The sequence below is a fragment of the Tympanuchus pallidicinctus genome, unplaced genomic scaffold, assembly GCF_026119805.1.
Source record: "Tympanuchus pallidicinctus isolate F22 unplaced genomic scaffold, pur_lepc_1.0 scaffold1, whole genome shotgun sequence".
In the NCBI taxonomy this organism is placed as follows: Eukaryota; Metazoa; Chordata; class Aves; order Galliformes; family Phasianidae; genus Tympanuchus; species Tympanuchus pallidicinctus.
In genome coordinates, this window is record NW_026294618.1 from 103,878,472 (window position 1) to 103,893,677 (window position 15,206).

At 40.0% G+C, this 15,206-nt stretch overlaps 1 protein-coding gene across 4 annotated transcripts in view; it reads right to left on the reverse strand.

Moving 5' to 3' along the window:
* Positions 1–15,206, reverse strand: part of MACROD2 (mono-ADP ribosylhydrolase 2) — an 835,077-nt gene that overhangs the window by 352,329 nt on the left and 467,542 nt on the right. For all 4 annotated transcript variants that reach the window (XM_052678095.1, XM_052678026.1, XM_052677938.1 and 1 more), the window contains exon 6: positions 6,450–6,571. In XM_052678095.1, the coding sequence (XP_052534055.1) occupies positions 6,450–6,571 (122 nt within the window). The remainder of the gene's footprint in view (positions 1–6,449; positions 6,572–15,206) is intronic.

Below are 15,206 nucleotides of genomic sequence, written 5' to 3' on the forward strand. Positions count from 1 at the left end.
AGGAGCAGCCTGTGTATACCAGAAAAACAGACAGAAATCAACCTGAGAATTTCTTAACTTATTGCCATGATAACACACTAAGCAGAAGGCAAGTTCCTTATAATAAAATAGACAAAACTTGATTTTTCCCTAAAACGTAACTGCGTAATGAGAGAAGGCAAGTACAGACAATGCTGTAAAACAGCCTATCAGACTGATACTTTATAGCACACCATTCCAAGTACCTTCTAACAATTCAAGTACAATTCCTATTTGATTACTTCTATAGTTTACAGAAAGAGGGGTCGAGAATACTCAAGGTTCAATACTGATACTAAAAGTTTAAGTCTATGGATTATGATAGAAGATTTTGACATTACAGTGACTACGTCTCCATTGAAAGGAAGCTCAAAGATACAGTTGCACCCTTACCAGAAGGACAACTTCCTTGCAGCAGCAAATACAGATGCCAACATTATTACCAGATAACTGAGACGTGTTTAAAAATCCTTGATTAAAGATGGGGAAAATATGTAAGGCAATTAAAAAGGTAGTTTAGTTATTTTTGCAGCGCTATAAACTGATCAGCGGCAGGTACCTTCCTTAATATATTTTTATGCAATCTTCTGAATAATAAATAGGTTGTGCTTCTGTACAAACTTGTTAGTGCAAGGAGAATGGGGACATTTTGGGGTTTTGGTGGTGGTTGTTTTCTTTTCTTTTACACAAGAGCACGCTAATCTAGCAAGGCTGAACTCTGCCAACACTGAGCTCTTCCCAGTTTGACTCTAGGGATCTAATAGGAAAACATCTGTATTTGGTATTTAACCCTGTCAATGTACTTGCTGGTGGCAAGCAGGTCTCTTCTGGCAGCTCATGAAACCGCGTTCTTTGAGGATTTCCTCTCACTCCCACACTAGCCATAACTCTCCCCTTAGGAAGAGCCAAAGAGTGTGGTCTAACTCCTTGTTAAAGCTTTACAGTTCACCCCTGCCAACAGGAAGCGATTCTGAAAACTGCACTGCTGGTCCCAGTTCTGTAGAGCTACAGCCTGCAGTACAGTTCCTCTGTTTTGGCACTGGGGCAGAGGAAGCCTCCTGCCTTCTGGTGAAGACCAGCACTGCCTTTTTCTGCAAACGTGCTGAGCCATTTTGGCTGATCCCAACCTCAACAATCCACAGCATTATTTTATATTTGGTTTTCAGTGATGCTGAGCAAGTCTCTAACTACAGCTTCCACCAAACTCAAGTGAAGCTTTTCAACAACAAGAAAAGCCTGAATGAAGTACGTGGCAGGGGAGCGCCCCATGTTAAGAACAGTTCCAGGATACTGAATGGCTTCGAAGCAGCATATGCAAGGCTCAGCAGAGCAGGAGGTCCTCCAGCAAAGTCAGAACACATCAGGTTAAATAATCTCAAACAATGTGTAAACATCAGGCCAATTTTTTTTTTTTTATCCTTAAGAATAGTGATTACTGGTCCTCTGGTCTGCCCAATAAGCCAGCAGTTAATCGGCCTGCAAGATTCCTACTTCGGAAATAGAAACAAGCAATGGAAAAGTCATCTATTGGAAAATTTTAAGTCTGCTCCTTTCAGTGAAGATTTGCTGCCTGTAACATCTTCCCAGTGAATCAGACAGTGGACATATAATTGATGCAGGACAGCATCTGCTAGTAAGGCGTTAGGTAGACCAACAATAAGATATTATTCTGTACACTTAAAAATCAATTTGCATACATGCCAACTATTTATTTCTAAAATAAACACCTCGTATAACCGTAAATAATTTTCTCCCCCACTAAATTGTAACAACCTAAGTGGAACTACACAGAAACAATGCTGTAAGTATCCTCTTCACCAGGGTGCTGTATACATGATAGACTCGTCCAGCACAAAAGGTTCATCCACTGCCAAAGAGCACATAAATAGTCAGAGAACAGCACAAGTATCCTACAGTGGGCACAGCTACACCAACAGGCACAGATGAAAAAGCAATGCATGTTTTCGGGACAAGCAGATAATGAGTACAAACACTTTGGTAATCAAAAAGCTAGATGCAATAGCTGACCTAATAGAGACTAAAAAAAGCTGATGTGACACTGGAAATATCACATGGAACATAAAAGAGGCAGGAGACAAATGTCAGGGGCTGTTTGATTTCTCTCTCAACAATTCCATGGACGATCAAATTTGATCCTGACGCTCCTCTGCCATAATGGCTATGCAAATTCTTGCCCATGGCTGGACTGCTGGTGAATTATGAACTTTGGCAGCCATGGTGGCATTTCATTTTATTCCCTCATCTCATTTCTGCTTTTACCCATCACAGGTTTTTTTAATGCAGATACCAACATTTTCAGATGAGATTTCAGCACTCTCCCAAGAGTTAACAGAGTTGCTCTGATCCATGCCTGGAAATCTTGGATGCAAACACCACAAATTAGCATAAGCTACACCAGTTAGCTGTCATTTTGTCACGCACACAATGAGATTCTTCTCTCTCCCCTCTACCATAGCAGTGCATTTAACAATTTGCAGAGTTTATTGAGATCATGGTAAGGATCTTCCTCAGATGAAAGTACATGCATACACACACATACACACACGTAAGTTAGTTTTGAGCTACTCAATCTTATTCCTGGTCTCCCCAGCCTTTTTGGAACAAAAACGACCACATCTGTGGCATCCATCATTTCTCTGTAGGCAGCTCAATAATATATAATAACGAAACAAAACAATTCACTCTAAGTGTATCTAATTTGAGGCTTATTATTCAAGACCATTTCCTCATTAAGCTGGTTTTCCAGCACTCTCTTCCCTTTGACTGTCTGTGAACTGGGTTATTCTTCCCCCCCATATGCTATCACGACTTTTCCTATTCCGAGCTCCTCTGTAGCTGTCAGCTCTGGTTCTGACCTATCTTCCACTGAAGTGAAGGCAGTTTCCCTTCTGGTGCTGTAGAGGATGCTAGATGAGGTTCTATTCGCACTCTCTGTAATCAATTGTCATCATATATCTCTGTCCTTTTCTAGTGTTTGCAACGCTGCCTAATGTAGCATCATTTGTAAATGTAATTAATGAGCTGTTTATGTACTCTTCAAAAATCATTAATAAAGATGTTAAATTAAACTGTGCTTAGTGGTGCACCCTGAGTCACCTTGCACACTTCTGTCCAACTTGATACATTGCCATTCATCACAACTTCTCATTCATAATGCCTCTAGCAATTGTACATCCTTTGACATGATTCACATTCAGAACAATTTGAATATATATATTTTTAACTATTTTTGCATGCCTTTCTAGTCTTGCTGTTTTTTTCTGTTTCAAAAATAAGTAACACGTTCACATTTTCTTCTCCTTCCTTCTCCACTTGCTACAGCCGCAAGGCTTTCAGATTTAGCTAATTCTTGTAGCATACCATCAATACCTACTTATGACAAAGAATACTGTTTTTAATCAGGACCTATTTCAAAAATTTTTAGTTTCCTCTCGCCTACTCGCATGCATCTCACTCTAAGAAGCAACCAATGTTTGCCATCAACGAGCTCTGCTGGTCTTCTCTTCCTTATTTTCTGTGGGCAACCATCTATTCCCCCTCAGTTCCCCATTGCAAATACATCTGTTGCCACAATCCTGTCCACATTTTTGTGTTGCTTACTTGAGTCATAAGTACTTCTGCATTCTCTACAAGCACCCAAAATCTGTAGGGTTTTGTGTTGTTGTTTTTTTTTTCCCTCCTCCATTTCTACTCCCTGCCAACTATGTCTACTGTATACTGGATCTTGTAAAACCCAATTGCACTTTGTATTCCTCTCTTCTGACTTGCAGTAATCTACTGCTCCTTAATTGAATGAATTATACATCTTACTTTGCTCCGGGCTTGATTTGTTCATTAGGGTAGACCTTCAAGTAGCCTTCACTCCCCAAAGCATTGCTGAAATCGCTAGACTTGAGGCTTTTCAGAACAGTTCACAATCAGTCATGTGGACTTTAAAATCTATATTGCTTGCTAAGCTTCTTAATGCTGGTATGAATGAATGGCTCTTGGCTCCTGCTCAGCTTGTGCAGCTGTGTCCTGCCATTCTGGGTGATGGGTTTTTTGTTGTTTGCTTTTATCTTGAACAGGTGCAGAGTCAACAGCTCCTAACCAGCAAGGAAATCATCCATGGATAGTTTCTCTCATGGCCATTTTTTCCTCCTAGAATACCAAGCTATTTTTTGTGAAATGCATGAAACCCACAAGCAGAACACCTCTTTGTTATTTCCTTCCCATACAAAGCTACCACCTAAAATGTCCACAAATTACTGAAGCCCTACAGGTACAAGCAATGCTAGTGATGACCAATGCCTACTGCAAATTTTCCTTTCTTACATTTCAACATTTTCTTTTTTCCACACCACTTTATTTTTTTCCTTTTTTTTTTTCTTCACTGATCTGAATGGCCCAGAAGCAGTATGTAACCGCCCAAAGGCAAGAACAACAATGTACATGGGCACAACAGCACCAAAACCTTACTGCATCCAATGATGGGAGTCACAGCAGGACCTTAATGCCCCTGCATGTATAAACAGTCCTGGAGAAGAGTTCAAAACACCCTCAGAGGTTGCTTTCACTTCTAATTTATGTGCATAGTATTAAAAGTAAAATAAAAATCGTAATCGATTAACTGCTATTTGGTGTCACCTCTCTTTAGTGGCTGAATAATAACAAAGGCTCATTGGACAAAATTTGGCAAGTACAGAGAAGATGTTTTCAGCAGGAAAAGTGTGGAAAGCACAGTTCACTCCAAGAAAAAAACTAAGCCATATTCACCCATTTTTGTCTCAGTCTGCTACACCTAGCTCAGCCTAGAAGTCCTGCATCTCCCACCTCCTCAAAAAGAGGCGCAAAGTCACACTCATGTGATAACTTCCTTCTCCTTTACACGCTTAGGGAACGTATGGCAATCCAGAATGAACATTTCAGCTGCTACGTTTGGAGCTACAGAATCCAAGCTGCGGAGCTGGAAAGTAAACAGAGCTGTGGACAGAGAAAAAAAAAAAAAAAAAAGGACTCCACCCTACAAGATGGAGAATAACAAGATACAAGAGTAATGACTGCTGAAAGGAACACTGTCTAAGGAACAAGTGTCTAAGTGCGTGCCTTCAGCACGCCGATCCATACACAGCAGCCACCTGCCCTTAGGACAGACAGGAATTAATCCAGAACCCCTATAGCAAATAGCTTCAATCATTATAAACTGAATTAAGCAGTCCTAGATCTGTAACTACTCAAATCCTCACTAGATTGGTGCAAAAGTGTGATTTATAATCCACTCTCAGCAGCAGATTTAAAAGATAGTAGAGTTCATTTAAATTAACCTAATGATGCTTTGCTAGATAATATTCCTTGTGCACAAGTAATCTGAGCTTGAGTGTCTGGTATTTGTGCCACCAGAGAAAAATCAAAACCTCATATCACTAGATCAATATTACATGAATATATCAACGTCAGAATCTTTCTTTCTGGGTAAAATCTGATCTTTATGAAATAAGCTGTACATCACTCCAATAATTACCTACAGACTGAATACATTATCAACAGCAAGGTCCCCTTAGCTAAAGAGTACTTTTAACCATTCTAAAATCCACCTCATAAAGTTCACATCACTATAAATTCCCTAACAAATGGAGAATTAGCTGCAGAACTAGGGGAGGAAATTAGCATACGCATAGGAGCATTTATCTGCCCGAGGTACTTCAAAGTTGAATTAGATTGCAGCTAATTTTTCTGCTAAAAAATGTTTTACCAAGCCATGGTAAACAATTACGTTCTATTTTAAGCAGTTAAAGAAACAACATTTTATTGTTTTTCTTTTATTTTTTGTCCTCCAGGTTGAATAAAGTTGGTTTGACTTCCTCCACCAGATTCTGTCTGTCTTCTTCCCAAATTCTGCCGTAATAATCTTTTGCTTTCCCTAACTGGCCACCTACCTTTGAGAAAAGGCTTCCTTACAACCTTCCTCTTTAGGTGAGAGCAAAACAATCTATTATCATCACACCAAGATAAAATAAAGATAGCTAAAGCCAGATCCCTGGTTGTTCACAATGGCAGGACTATGAGGATTTACATCACATCCAACTCCCATCTGCGCAGTGATTTTATTTCACCCAAATAACGGTTGGCCAACTGTGCACCCACAGCTGCCATGCCTTTGCACAGACATCCCCTGCACGTGGCAAGGAGAAGCTGAGGTGCCACTCTGTGGCATGGGGACCATGCAAGGGCTATACCACTGTCCCCTTCCATCGCCTCCCTGCTAAACCCATCTCTGCCTTTTTCTTTGTCTAGCAACTTTTTGGGGGCAAATACTGATTTTTTCCATATTAGATGCATCAAGAATTCCTTCTGGAATTCTGTTGTTGTATCAATAATTGTCCTAAAGCAAGGAAACAATGATTCAAATTAGGTTCTCTCACAGTACTTACAAGTGATTTGATGCTGTTTTCTTTTGCCAGTTTCAGAGAGGATTTATAGCAACTTGCCAAATTTTCTTTATGAGTATCAGTGAGATGCCCTCTTGCTATCGGCCCAACTGTATGGATCACATCTGCAAGAAATGGAAAAAAATACATATTATTTGCAGTTCCTAAAGTGCATTACTTATTTCATGAACACACGAAACTACTACATTGGAAAATCAATCCATTTTGGCATCATATCTAGACAAAAAAGTTGGAATGTTATTGTAAGAAAACGTTTACAACTGATGAACATGTAAATATATGTGGAAGTTATGTGAAAGTGAGAAACCATAAAGGCTAAATTTTGAAGCAGAACTGCTTCAAAGGAAAATTAGAAAAACGTACCAAGCGCGTGTTATGTGTTTACCACAAATCACATGTGGGATGGGCTATACATCTGAAACAGTTGCTCTCACTCTTTCATGGGCTACTCCTTGGGAAAGCTCTCTGCAAAAGCTCAGCATGCAGGTGGAGACAAATAAGCTCCATTTTTCTGCCTAATACTCAAGGTGTTTTCTCAGCAACTATTTGAAGAGAAGTTATGATCTAAGAATGTGTTAATTATTTCAGGAACGTGCTTTTCTTTCACATCTAACCAGGTGGAGACACTGCACAATAAAACAATAATATCTTATTCTGCCTGAAAATGTCTAATGAACAAAAAGAGACAGCAAAGTCAGGGAGTAGCTCAGGTACGATGCCTCCACATACACTGAAACCAGATGCAGCAATCAATCAGCGTCTTCAGAGCGCAAAATGAAAAATGAAGTAAAAAAAGCCTGGAGTCAAACACGTTAAAGAGAATCCTAGCAAAGTAAAAGGTGTCATGAAAAATTAATATTTTCTTCCCCCCATGTTTGCTAAGTAGCAAGCACGTGTACTTCTCAGACGTCGTTCTTCAACAGTGTGTGCAAAGGCGCTGCAGTGAGTTGTGGTGGCAGGTACATCCTTTCCTCCCACCCTTTTGTCACCTCCTACAACACAGCAGCAATAAGCAGCAGCACCATTTCTGTAACGTTTCCACAAAAAGGAAATGCTTCCAGTTCAGGCACCGCAGTCCCTTTGCTCAGGTTATATTTCTGTCCCTCACGTGACAGGTTTCCATGGACATCTGCTGTCCGTGGAATATCTGTTTACTAAAAGGCTTTACAGAATTCAGACTACTAATGTTTGTCCTGGCTGCCTTTGATTATTCCTCTCCAACCTATCCTAAATCATGAGAGAAAATGGCCAAGCGTCAAGATGCAAGTTACCCTCATGTTTATTATTCCTCAAGGCAGATACCAGCTGCCAAGTCCTAGTCTCTGCAATATTAACAAAGTAAATAAACAAAAGGTTTACTACTCTTCCTTCCATTTTGATCGCAGTAATTTCTTCCAGTTCGGAGCCCAGGATGGACAGATTGGATATTACCTGCTGAATGCCACAGTGGTAATACCTACACGCAACACCTACAGCAAACCCTCCCCACAGCACTTGAGGAGATGGAAACATGCAGTAGATGTTCACGTTCTGGTAGCAGGTGATGAAACAAGTTGAATGGTTTTACCAGAAATTTGGGAGAAGACATACTTTGCACACACGTTTTAGTTACATAATAAACTGAGAGCTATTAAGACCTAGGAAAAGACCAAAAAAAAAGCAAATGAGTTTAAAATTTGCTTCTGCTCACAAAGACGAGGTTTGAGCACTTTCATTAGGAAAGACCATCATTTCATATGTCTGCAAACTCTAACTACAGTAGTTTGCTTCAGGTTGAAACTTCCCAGGGCACGTTTTCATTTGGCAGTGTTAGCACTTGGTCCCTTCAAAGAAAGAAAAGCATCTCTTGACACTTTTTCTTGTTACTTATTTTTGAAAGAGACAAGCTGCAATTACTGAGCAAAGGGAAGGAATGTAACAGTAAAGCTGATCTCAATCAAGGTTATCCCACATTTATAGACAGTAAGATCAGAGGCACTGCAGTGCATTTTAAATTCACAACACCCACCAGTCAACAAGCAAGTAAAGTAATGGAACGACTGCAAAACAAACTTAACAACAAATCATAAAGGATGAATAAGCAAAGAACCCCAGAAGAATCCCCTTTTTCTTCTAAAGCCAAATTAACTTGCATCTCAAGGTGCTGCTGCTCAGAAGTGGAAGCCTAATTGTTGAATTTAACCATGAGTTAACCAACAAGGTAGAGGACTGGGGAACGGCCCAAGTGCTAAATTCTCACTCAAGTCTTTCTGTACAAAACTTCCCTTCACAGACTTTCTACGTACATTTTACTCATTAAACACTATCTCCATTTCTTTCACCCTTCATTATTAAACACAAACTTCAAAAATTCTCATTTCAACAATGCAAAATGTCTCTTTTACCATCCTCTCTTTTTTAATGGAACTTCCCGATTTAGCATTTTCATGGTACTTCATCACCAACTCTCTGCCACTACACTCGATGTATCACATAAATAGATAACCTTCAATGCAATTATTGGCTGTTATCTGGCTTTTTTTTTTTTTTTTTTTTTTTTTAAACAAATTGAAAATAAGTGCTTCTCCGGACAGGACACTGAAGGTAGTTATGAATTGTTTATCATCTATCAACGTTATTTTAATTGTTTAGGGATTTATCATTGTCAAAATCTATTTGTCTAAGGCACGTTCTTATTCAGAAACACATGACCATGACGAAATAACATTTTACTAGCACTAACAGCACCAATCACAGACCAAAGTGTTTCTTGGTCAGCTGACGAACATGAAAGTAGAGATTTTATTGTTGTACACTGTCAGTAAAATGTGTATATCTATACATTGTCTAAACAATCTATTATTCTGCTCAAACTACTCCCCAGTACGTCAAGGTTTGCAGGCACGCAAAATCCTTTGAGATTATACAGGCATAAAGCAAACAGATCAGGAAATAAAAACACTTCCCCAGCGCTCCCAGCCCAACATGTTGATGTATGAGGATTGGATTCCACAGCCTGAAAGAAGAGCCATTTATTTTTAATACAGTTATGAAGACTGGGTCAATCTTCCACCTTGCCTCCCACAAGGAATTTTCATTTCTGCCTTTGTTGCACCCTCACCACATGCAGCTGGAAAAATTCAGTTATTGCAGTGCTAGTAGGCACAGTGGAAACGTCTACAGGCTTCTGTCCTCAAAACAAACTTCAGCCCTACTACTTCAGCCAACCGCAACAGCAGCCAGCCCCACATACAGACTGCTGGCATTGCCCATGGGACACAAATGTGCAAACCCTGTTCGATGCTCTTCCACATCGACCTGCCTGGGGGTAGAGCAAAGAGGTCTCACAGAGAACGGCTGCATTCATTCTAATTTTTTACGTAAGACAGAGCCACTAGCATTGCTTTGGAGCTTCTGCTTTCCACAGTCATTCTTCAAGCTGAGGACTTTGGTAAGAAAGATGCAGTCACGATGTTCCTAAATCACTTTCATTCCATGTACACAACAAGGGTGCATGCTCAGATTTTTTAGAGTACACAGAAATGCAGAGCTTCCAAGGTAGGAATACGTTTGTTTGAGCTTCAGGCTACAGCAATGGCTTTTAATCTAACAAAGCTGCTTAATGTTAAAGACATGCTTATAATAACGAAAGAGATACTTTTCCTCCAAAAATACTTCCAGAGAGAAGGTAAAGGTGAAAGAAAGCAATGGCACAGATCTACAACATACTAGCATGGTTTGTAGCTCCTCTAGGACTAAAACAATCGAGTTTTGCACTGTTATCTCTAAAATTTATGTTGCATCTTGTGGCTGATATGAGGAGAGCGTACTTCTCAATCTGTCTGCTCTTTTTCTAGTCTTCTGACTTTCAGTCACTTGGTTAGAAATTCTGGCAGCCAAATGGAGGAGTGTAGCAACCGCACATCAATTTGCATGTGTGCATGCTCTGCATCATCTCTGCTTGCTTTCATTCCATTTTGCGTCTTGTTTTTCTCTAAAGCACTATAATGAATGCAGGCATCTTGTGTAAGCCACTAACTAATCTTGAGGGATAACAGGCATTTTGGCATTTAAAATATCCCTGTCCCCATTTAGCTATCAGTGAAAATATATGTAATTTGGGCATTTAATCAACCCTTCAAAGCACAGTGACTCTTCCCTCAAATTCCTGCACGGGTCATTGAAAAATGAGACCACATCTACCTTAACACACAAACCCTACATGTGAAAGGGCAAGCAAGGCTTGTTTGTTCTGTTTTTTTTTTTTCTTCCTGGTCTCCTTCATTAAATTAATCAGTCCATAAATCTTAACACGCTGTTTTCCTCATGATTTGTGTCTACCGTACTTAAAGGGCAGAGCAATGTGGGCCAAGATGCAAAAACAACTTCCAGCTGCAAAAGCATAAAGTGAAAAGTGACTGTGACTCACCGTCACCATGGAGGGCTCTGATGTAATTTACTTTTCTCCTGTTCTTTGTAGAAGTGATGTTAGACAGCCAAAATATTAGCATAATGTATCTTCAAACAAATGAAGAAGTGGAAGTTTTCCTCATTTCCTGCCTCGCAGAAGTGAGGGCAGCACACATTCGCAGCGTTAACGAAGCAGCAGACCAAGGCTAGAATCAATCACGCACTTCCCTCGTTCATCCCGTTGGCGCTTTCACAGCCCTAATCGGCCCATCTAGCGATGCATAATGAGGCTGTCCTCCGTCCATCACTGCCTGAGCTGGATGAATTTTAAGAAGGAAGCTACCATACTGTGTGTCACTGAATAAAAACAAGACATCTGACAATTAACCGCAGCATCAAGAGCTGCTCCATTTGTAAGTCTTACCAGCTGACTTCCTCAATAAGCAGTCACACGATTGGTCCTGAAACTAATAGCCGAGCTTCAACTGACAGGAGGTGAAATTACCCCCATATGCTCTTACCTACTCATAGACACTACTCATAAAGTCCATATTGCTTCAATATACCGATTTGCTTGGCTTATTTTCTATTGCCAGTTGCATGCATTTGCTCATAAAGTGTGCATTTTCAATGTGTAATAAACAACTGTTAATTCAAGTTCAACCTAAATGATTCCCTCAGGACCACGGTCTAATTCAAGTTATTTACTAATATATGCCTCCAAAACTTGATTAGCTGAGTTGAATATTTTACACGCAAGAAAACATCTTTTATAGATCACACAATATGTACTTGACATATGACACGGCTCTTCAGTTATGAGTATTTATCTGCTTTATATCTTCTCACTTTTCAAGGTATTGCAATCATCAAATATTTTGTAAAGCATATCATTTACAAGCAGAAAAAAAAAAATCTGCATTTACGAGCATTTAAAGCAACTGCCTCAGTTTTTAGGCTTGAATCAATAAGCACAGCTCAATTTGAACTTTGTCCCTTTTCCAGCTTCCTTCTGTGTTTAAATAGCTGTTTTGGATAAACCAAACAATGTTTCATTACATGCAAAAGCCACAGTATCTAAAAGCCATTCTCATAAAATACTTAAGCCATTTTTCACCTAAATGGAATCGTCTACCCAAGAAAGAGTAAAGAATATGTTTATTATAAATGATTAACCAGTACTCCTCTTTGCGGGTTAGGTATATATTTTAAGTACAAGACAGAAGAGACAGCCAGAAAACGATATTCCCACAGGGAGAGGCCAAGGGTTTGCCGAGCCCACAAAGTCCTTTGGGGACCCGTGCTCAATAGCCAGCATTTAGCAGAGTGCAATCACTCCGAGCCTCAGGATGCTGCAAACACAAGGAGCTTGTTCACAGCAGTCACAGCACCGCCATGACAGCCGGCCAGAGAATTAAGTCCCACAAGTCGAAACCCAAGTATTTTTGGCACTCATGATTGCCATAAAAGACAAGGCTGGGATATGCCCATGCAATCCCAGAGCACCTCCCTCTCACTGATGCTCACCCAGCACTGCGCTTTCATCAGAGCCTCCCCATTAGCCGTCAAGACAACAGTAGGCTCTGTTCAGGCAAGACGAGTAAATGGTGCAATTAAGAGACACTATCCTATATCCCAAAGTAATAGGTTTTACAAAGCAATTTAGCACTAAGATGACAGATGTCAAAGCAGTGACTAGACAGACGGCCCCACCACTTCTACAGAAGTAATTGCCTACATGTAAAACTAAAATGCAAGGACTGCACTTGAGATATTCATAGCATGATGTGATAAGAATGAACTTGAAATGCATACAACATGGCTTAACATGAAATTAAGAGTTTCGTGGCTTGCTTTTTCTGTTTTCCCCTTTAATCTGGACTTGAAACCACTGCAGCAGAAATGCTCAATCGCTATCCTTATTCACCCCTGCTAATCACCTATCCAAACAAAAACCTTACATCACCGAGGAAGATGAGACTGAAAAAATGAATTATGCTTCCACAAGCAATTTTTTTTCAAGCTCATCACCCCGTGGCAAACACCATTTGGCTGCATCCCAGAGGAGCCCTGCCAAGCCCCCCTTGACCCAAGTCATACTCTCCATTGTTCTGCAAGTGAACAAGGCAAGAACAAAGCCACCCTAATCTGTCTTGATGTTTGTTTCATGTAGGAGAGCGTGAGCCGCAAAGATTCTCTTCTTCTTTCATTAAGTAGCAAGAGGCGTTAGGGGGGTTGTTCTTATTTGTCAAATAATTTAATCAGCCAGCTTTTCTGCACACAAAACTGAACTTATTTGCCCTTAGATCAAGAGGAGTTATTCTTAAGAGACTAAGTTAAAGTGAGTTCATCTACCCTTCCACAAAAATTTCAAGCCAATATAAGCAGTATGGTGATGGATGCATCACTATCAATTATCACGTAAATCCAAGGTACGTTGAACCATACTCAACGCTTAATTCAAAAATATTGATTGAAAAACACGACCCTTAAAAAATGTGCAACACAAATCAAAACACAAAAAGATGGAAAAGTATTTAAAAATCCATTGTGTTTTTCTTTGTTGTTCGATGTTGTTTAAGTAAACCTCGGTCCTACTTGTGGAATTGGATTAATTACAGGGGTACAGAATTTTGAGATGGATCAATGCAACTGAAAACAGACCCCTTGTCACAGTTGGGCTGTTTTTAGCATCCGACCCAATCGCAAGAAAGCAGATTTAGTCACCTCTGCTGGTATATTGCACAGGCAGCAAGGCGTACATTCATCTGGAAGGGGAAAAAAAAGAACGAACACAACCGTGCTGCAAGACACAACACCAGACTAACAATTTGATCCAGAGATTATTTACGTTCACAACTGAAAGTCTTACACTATCTTCAAAGCACCAACACCACAGAGAGCTCCAATAGTTAATAACAAACTACGGAAAGAGCCCTTATTTCCTATTTTGAGGATTCTCCTGTAATCAAAACAGAAATGGGACATCAGTAACATTTATTATTAGGACATGTTTTATTATTAGGTTGACGTTGCCTCAGAGGTACTGAAATGAAGGAAGATATGCCCAAAGAATTACAACAAAACAACAAACAAATGGAGGTAATGACATTCCCAGACCATGGGAAACCTTAAACAGGGTCTCAAATACAAGCAGATTCCCTTTCCCCGTATCATCCAGGCAGGAGGCATCACTAACAGCCTTCAAGGGAATTTCTGAAGTCCAGATGTGAGCCGAGTCAGTGGTTGCTGACAGAGAGGATAGCCTATCTGCTCAGTTGCACTCTTGAAAGATATCAGTTCCCTTCAGGGAAGGCAAAAGAGCTTCATTTCATTTTTTAATCAGATCACTTCAGGTAAAGAGATATTTTAAAATTTTAATTGTTTCCATAATAGGTAGTTTTATGGGATTCTTAGAGACAATGAAGTATGATTAAAGCTTCCTAGGAAAATTATATTCAGAGCTTTATTGTGGTTAATCTATTCCTTGACAGCAACACATTATGAAAAGTTACCGTGTTCAAATTTTCGTTTACATTTTCTACATTCTCCATCTTGAGAATAAACTCCTTCCAGCTCCAATATTGGAGTACACCTTTCCCACGTGACACTTCTTTAATATGTGCACTCTGCAGCATAAAGAATACATGCTTCTCCAAGAACTTTGCTCATTTCTGTCGAGACAAAACAGTGAATAGATTACAGATTCTCTATGCATCTTCTAGAGGCTACTGGTCGTTATATCAGCCTGCTTACTTTTAGAGTTTGGCAAATCCTGCTAGAAAAATTGAGTTTTTCCCTTGTCGCAAAACCACACTGCTCATGTAACACAGACACGAGATCCTTGCACAGCCCACTCTTACCATTACTCATCTCCCCAAGCAGAGTAGATGCAGAGGGAGGAGAAAGCTCTGAACATCAATTTCAATACAATTAAATATTTTTTAATATATACGCTTTCACGTTAATATAGCTGAACTGAGGAGAAAATGGAAACTGTGCTGCAGGACCACGTTTAGTACAGGGGATGTGGTATTTCCCCCGTAAGCAATAAATGCAGTGCTTGTAGCTCCCACCCTACCAGCTGCTTCCGAGCATGGGAGCAGTCCTCCTCAAGTCAGAGAGACTATCAGGGCTCCTAAAGATGAACAAGGACCTAAGCAAAGGGAAATGATAGCACATTTTCTCCAGGATAATAAATGCACCTTGATTGCTTCATCTCTTAAGGGTTATCACTGCAGATAGAATCATAGAATCATAGAATCACCAAGGTTGGAAAAGACCTAAAAGATCATCCAGTCCAACCGTTCACCTATTCCCAATAGCTCCTACTAAACCATGTCCCTCAAC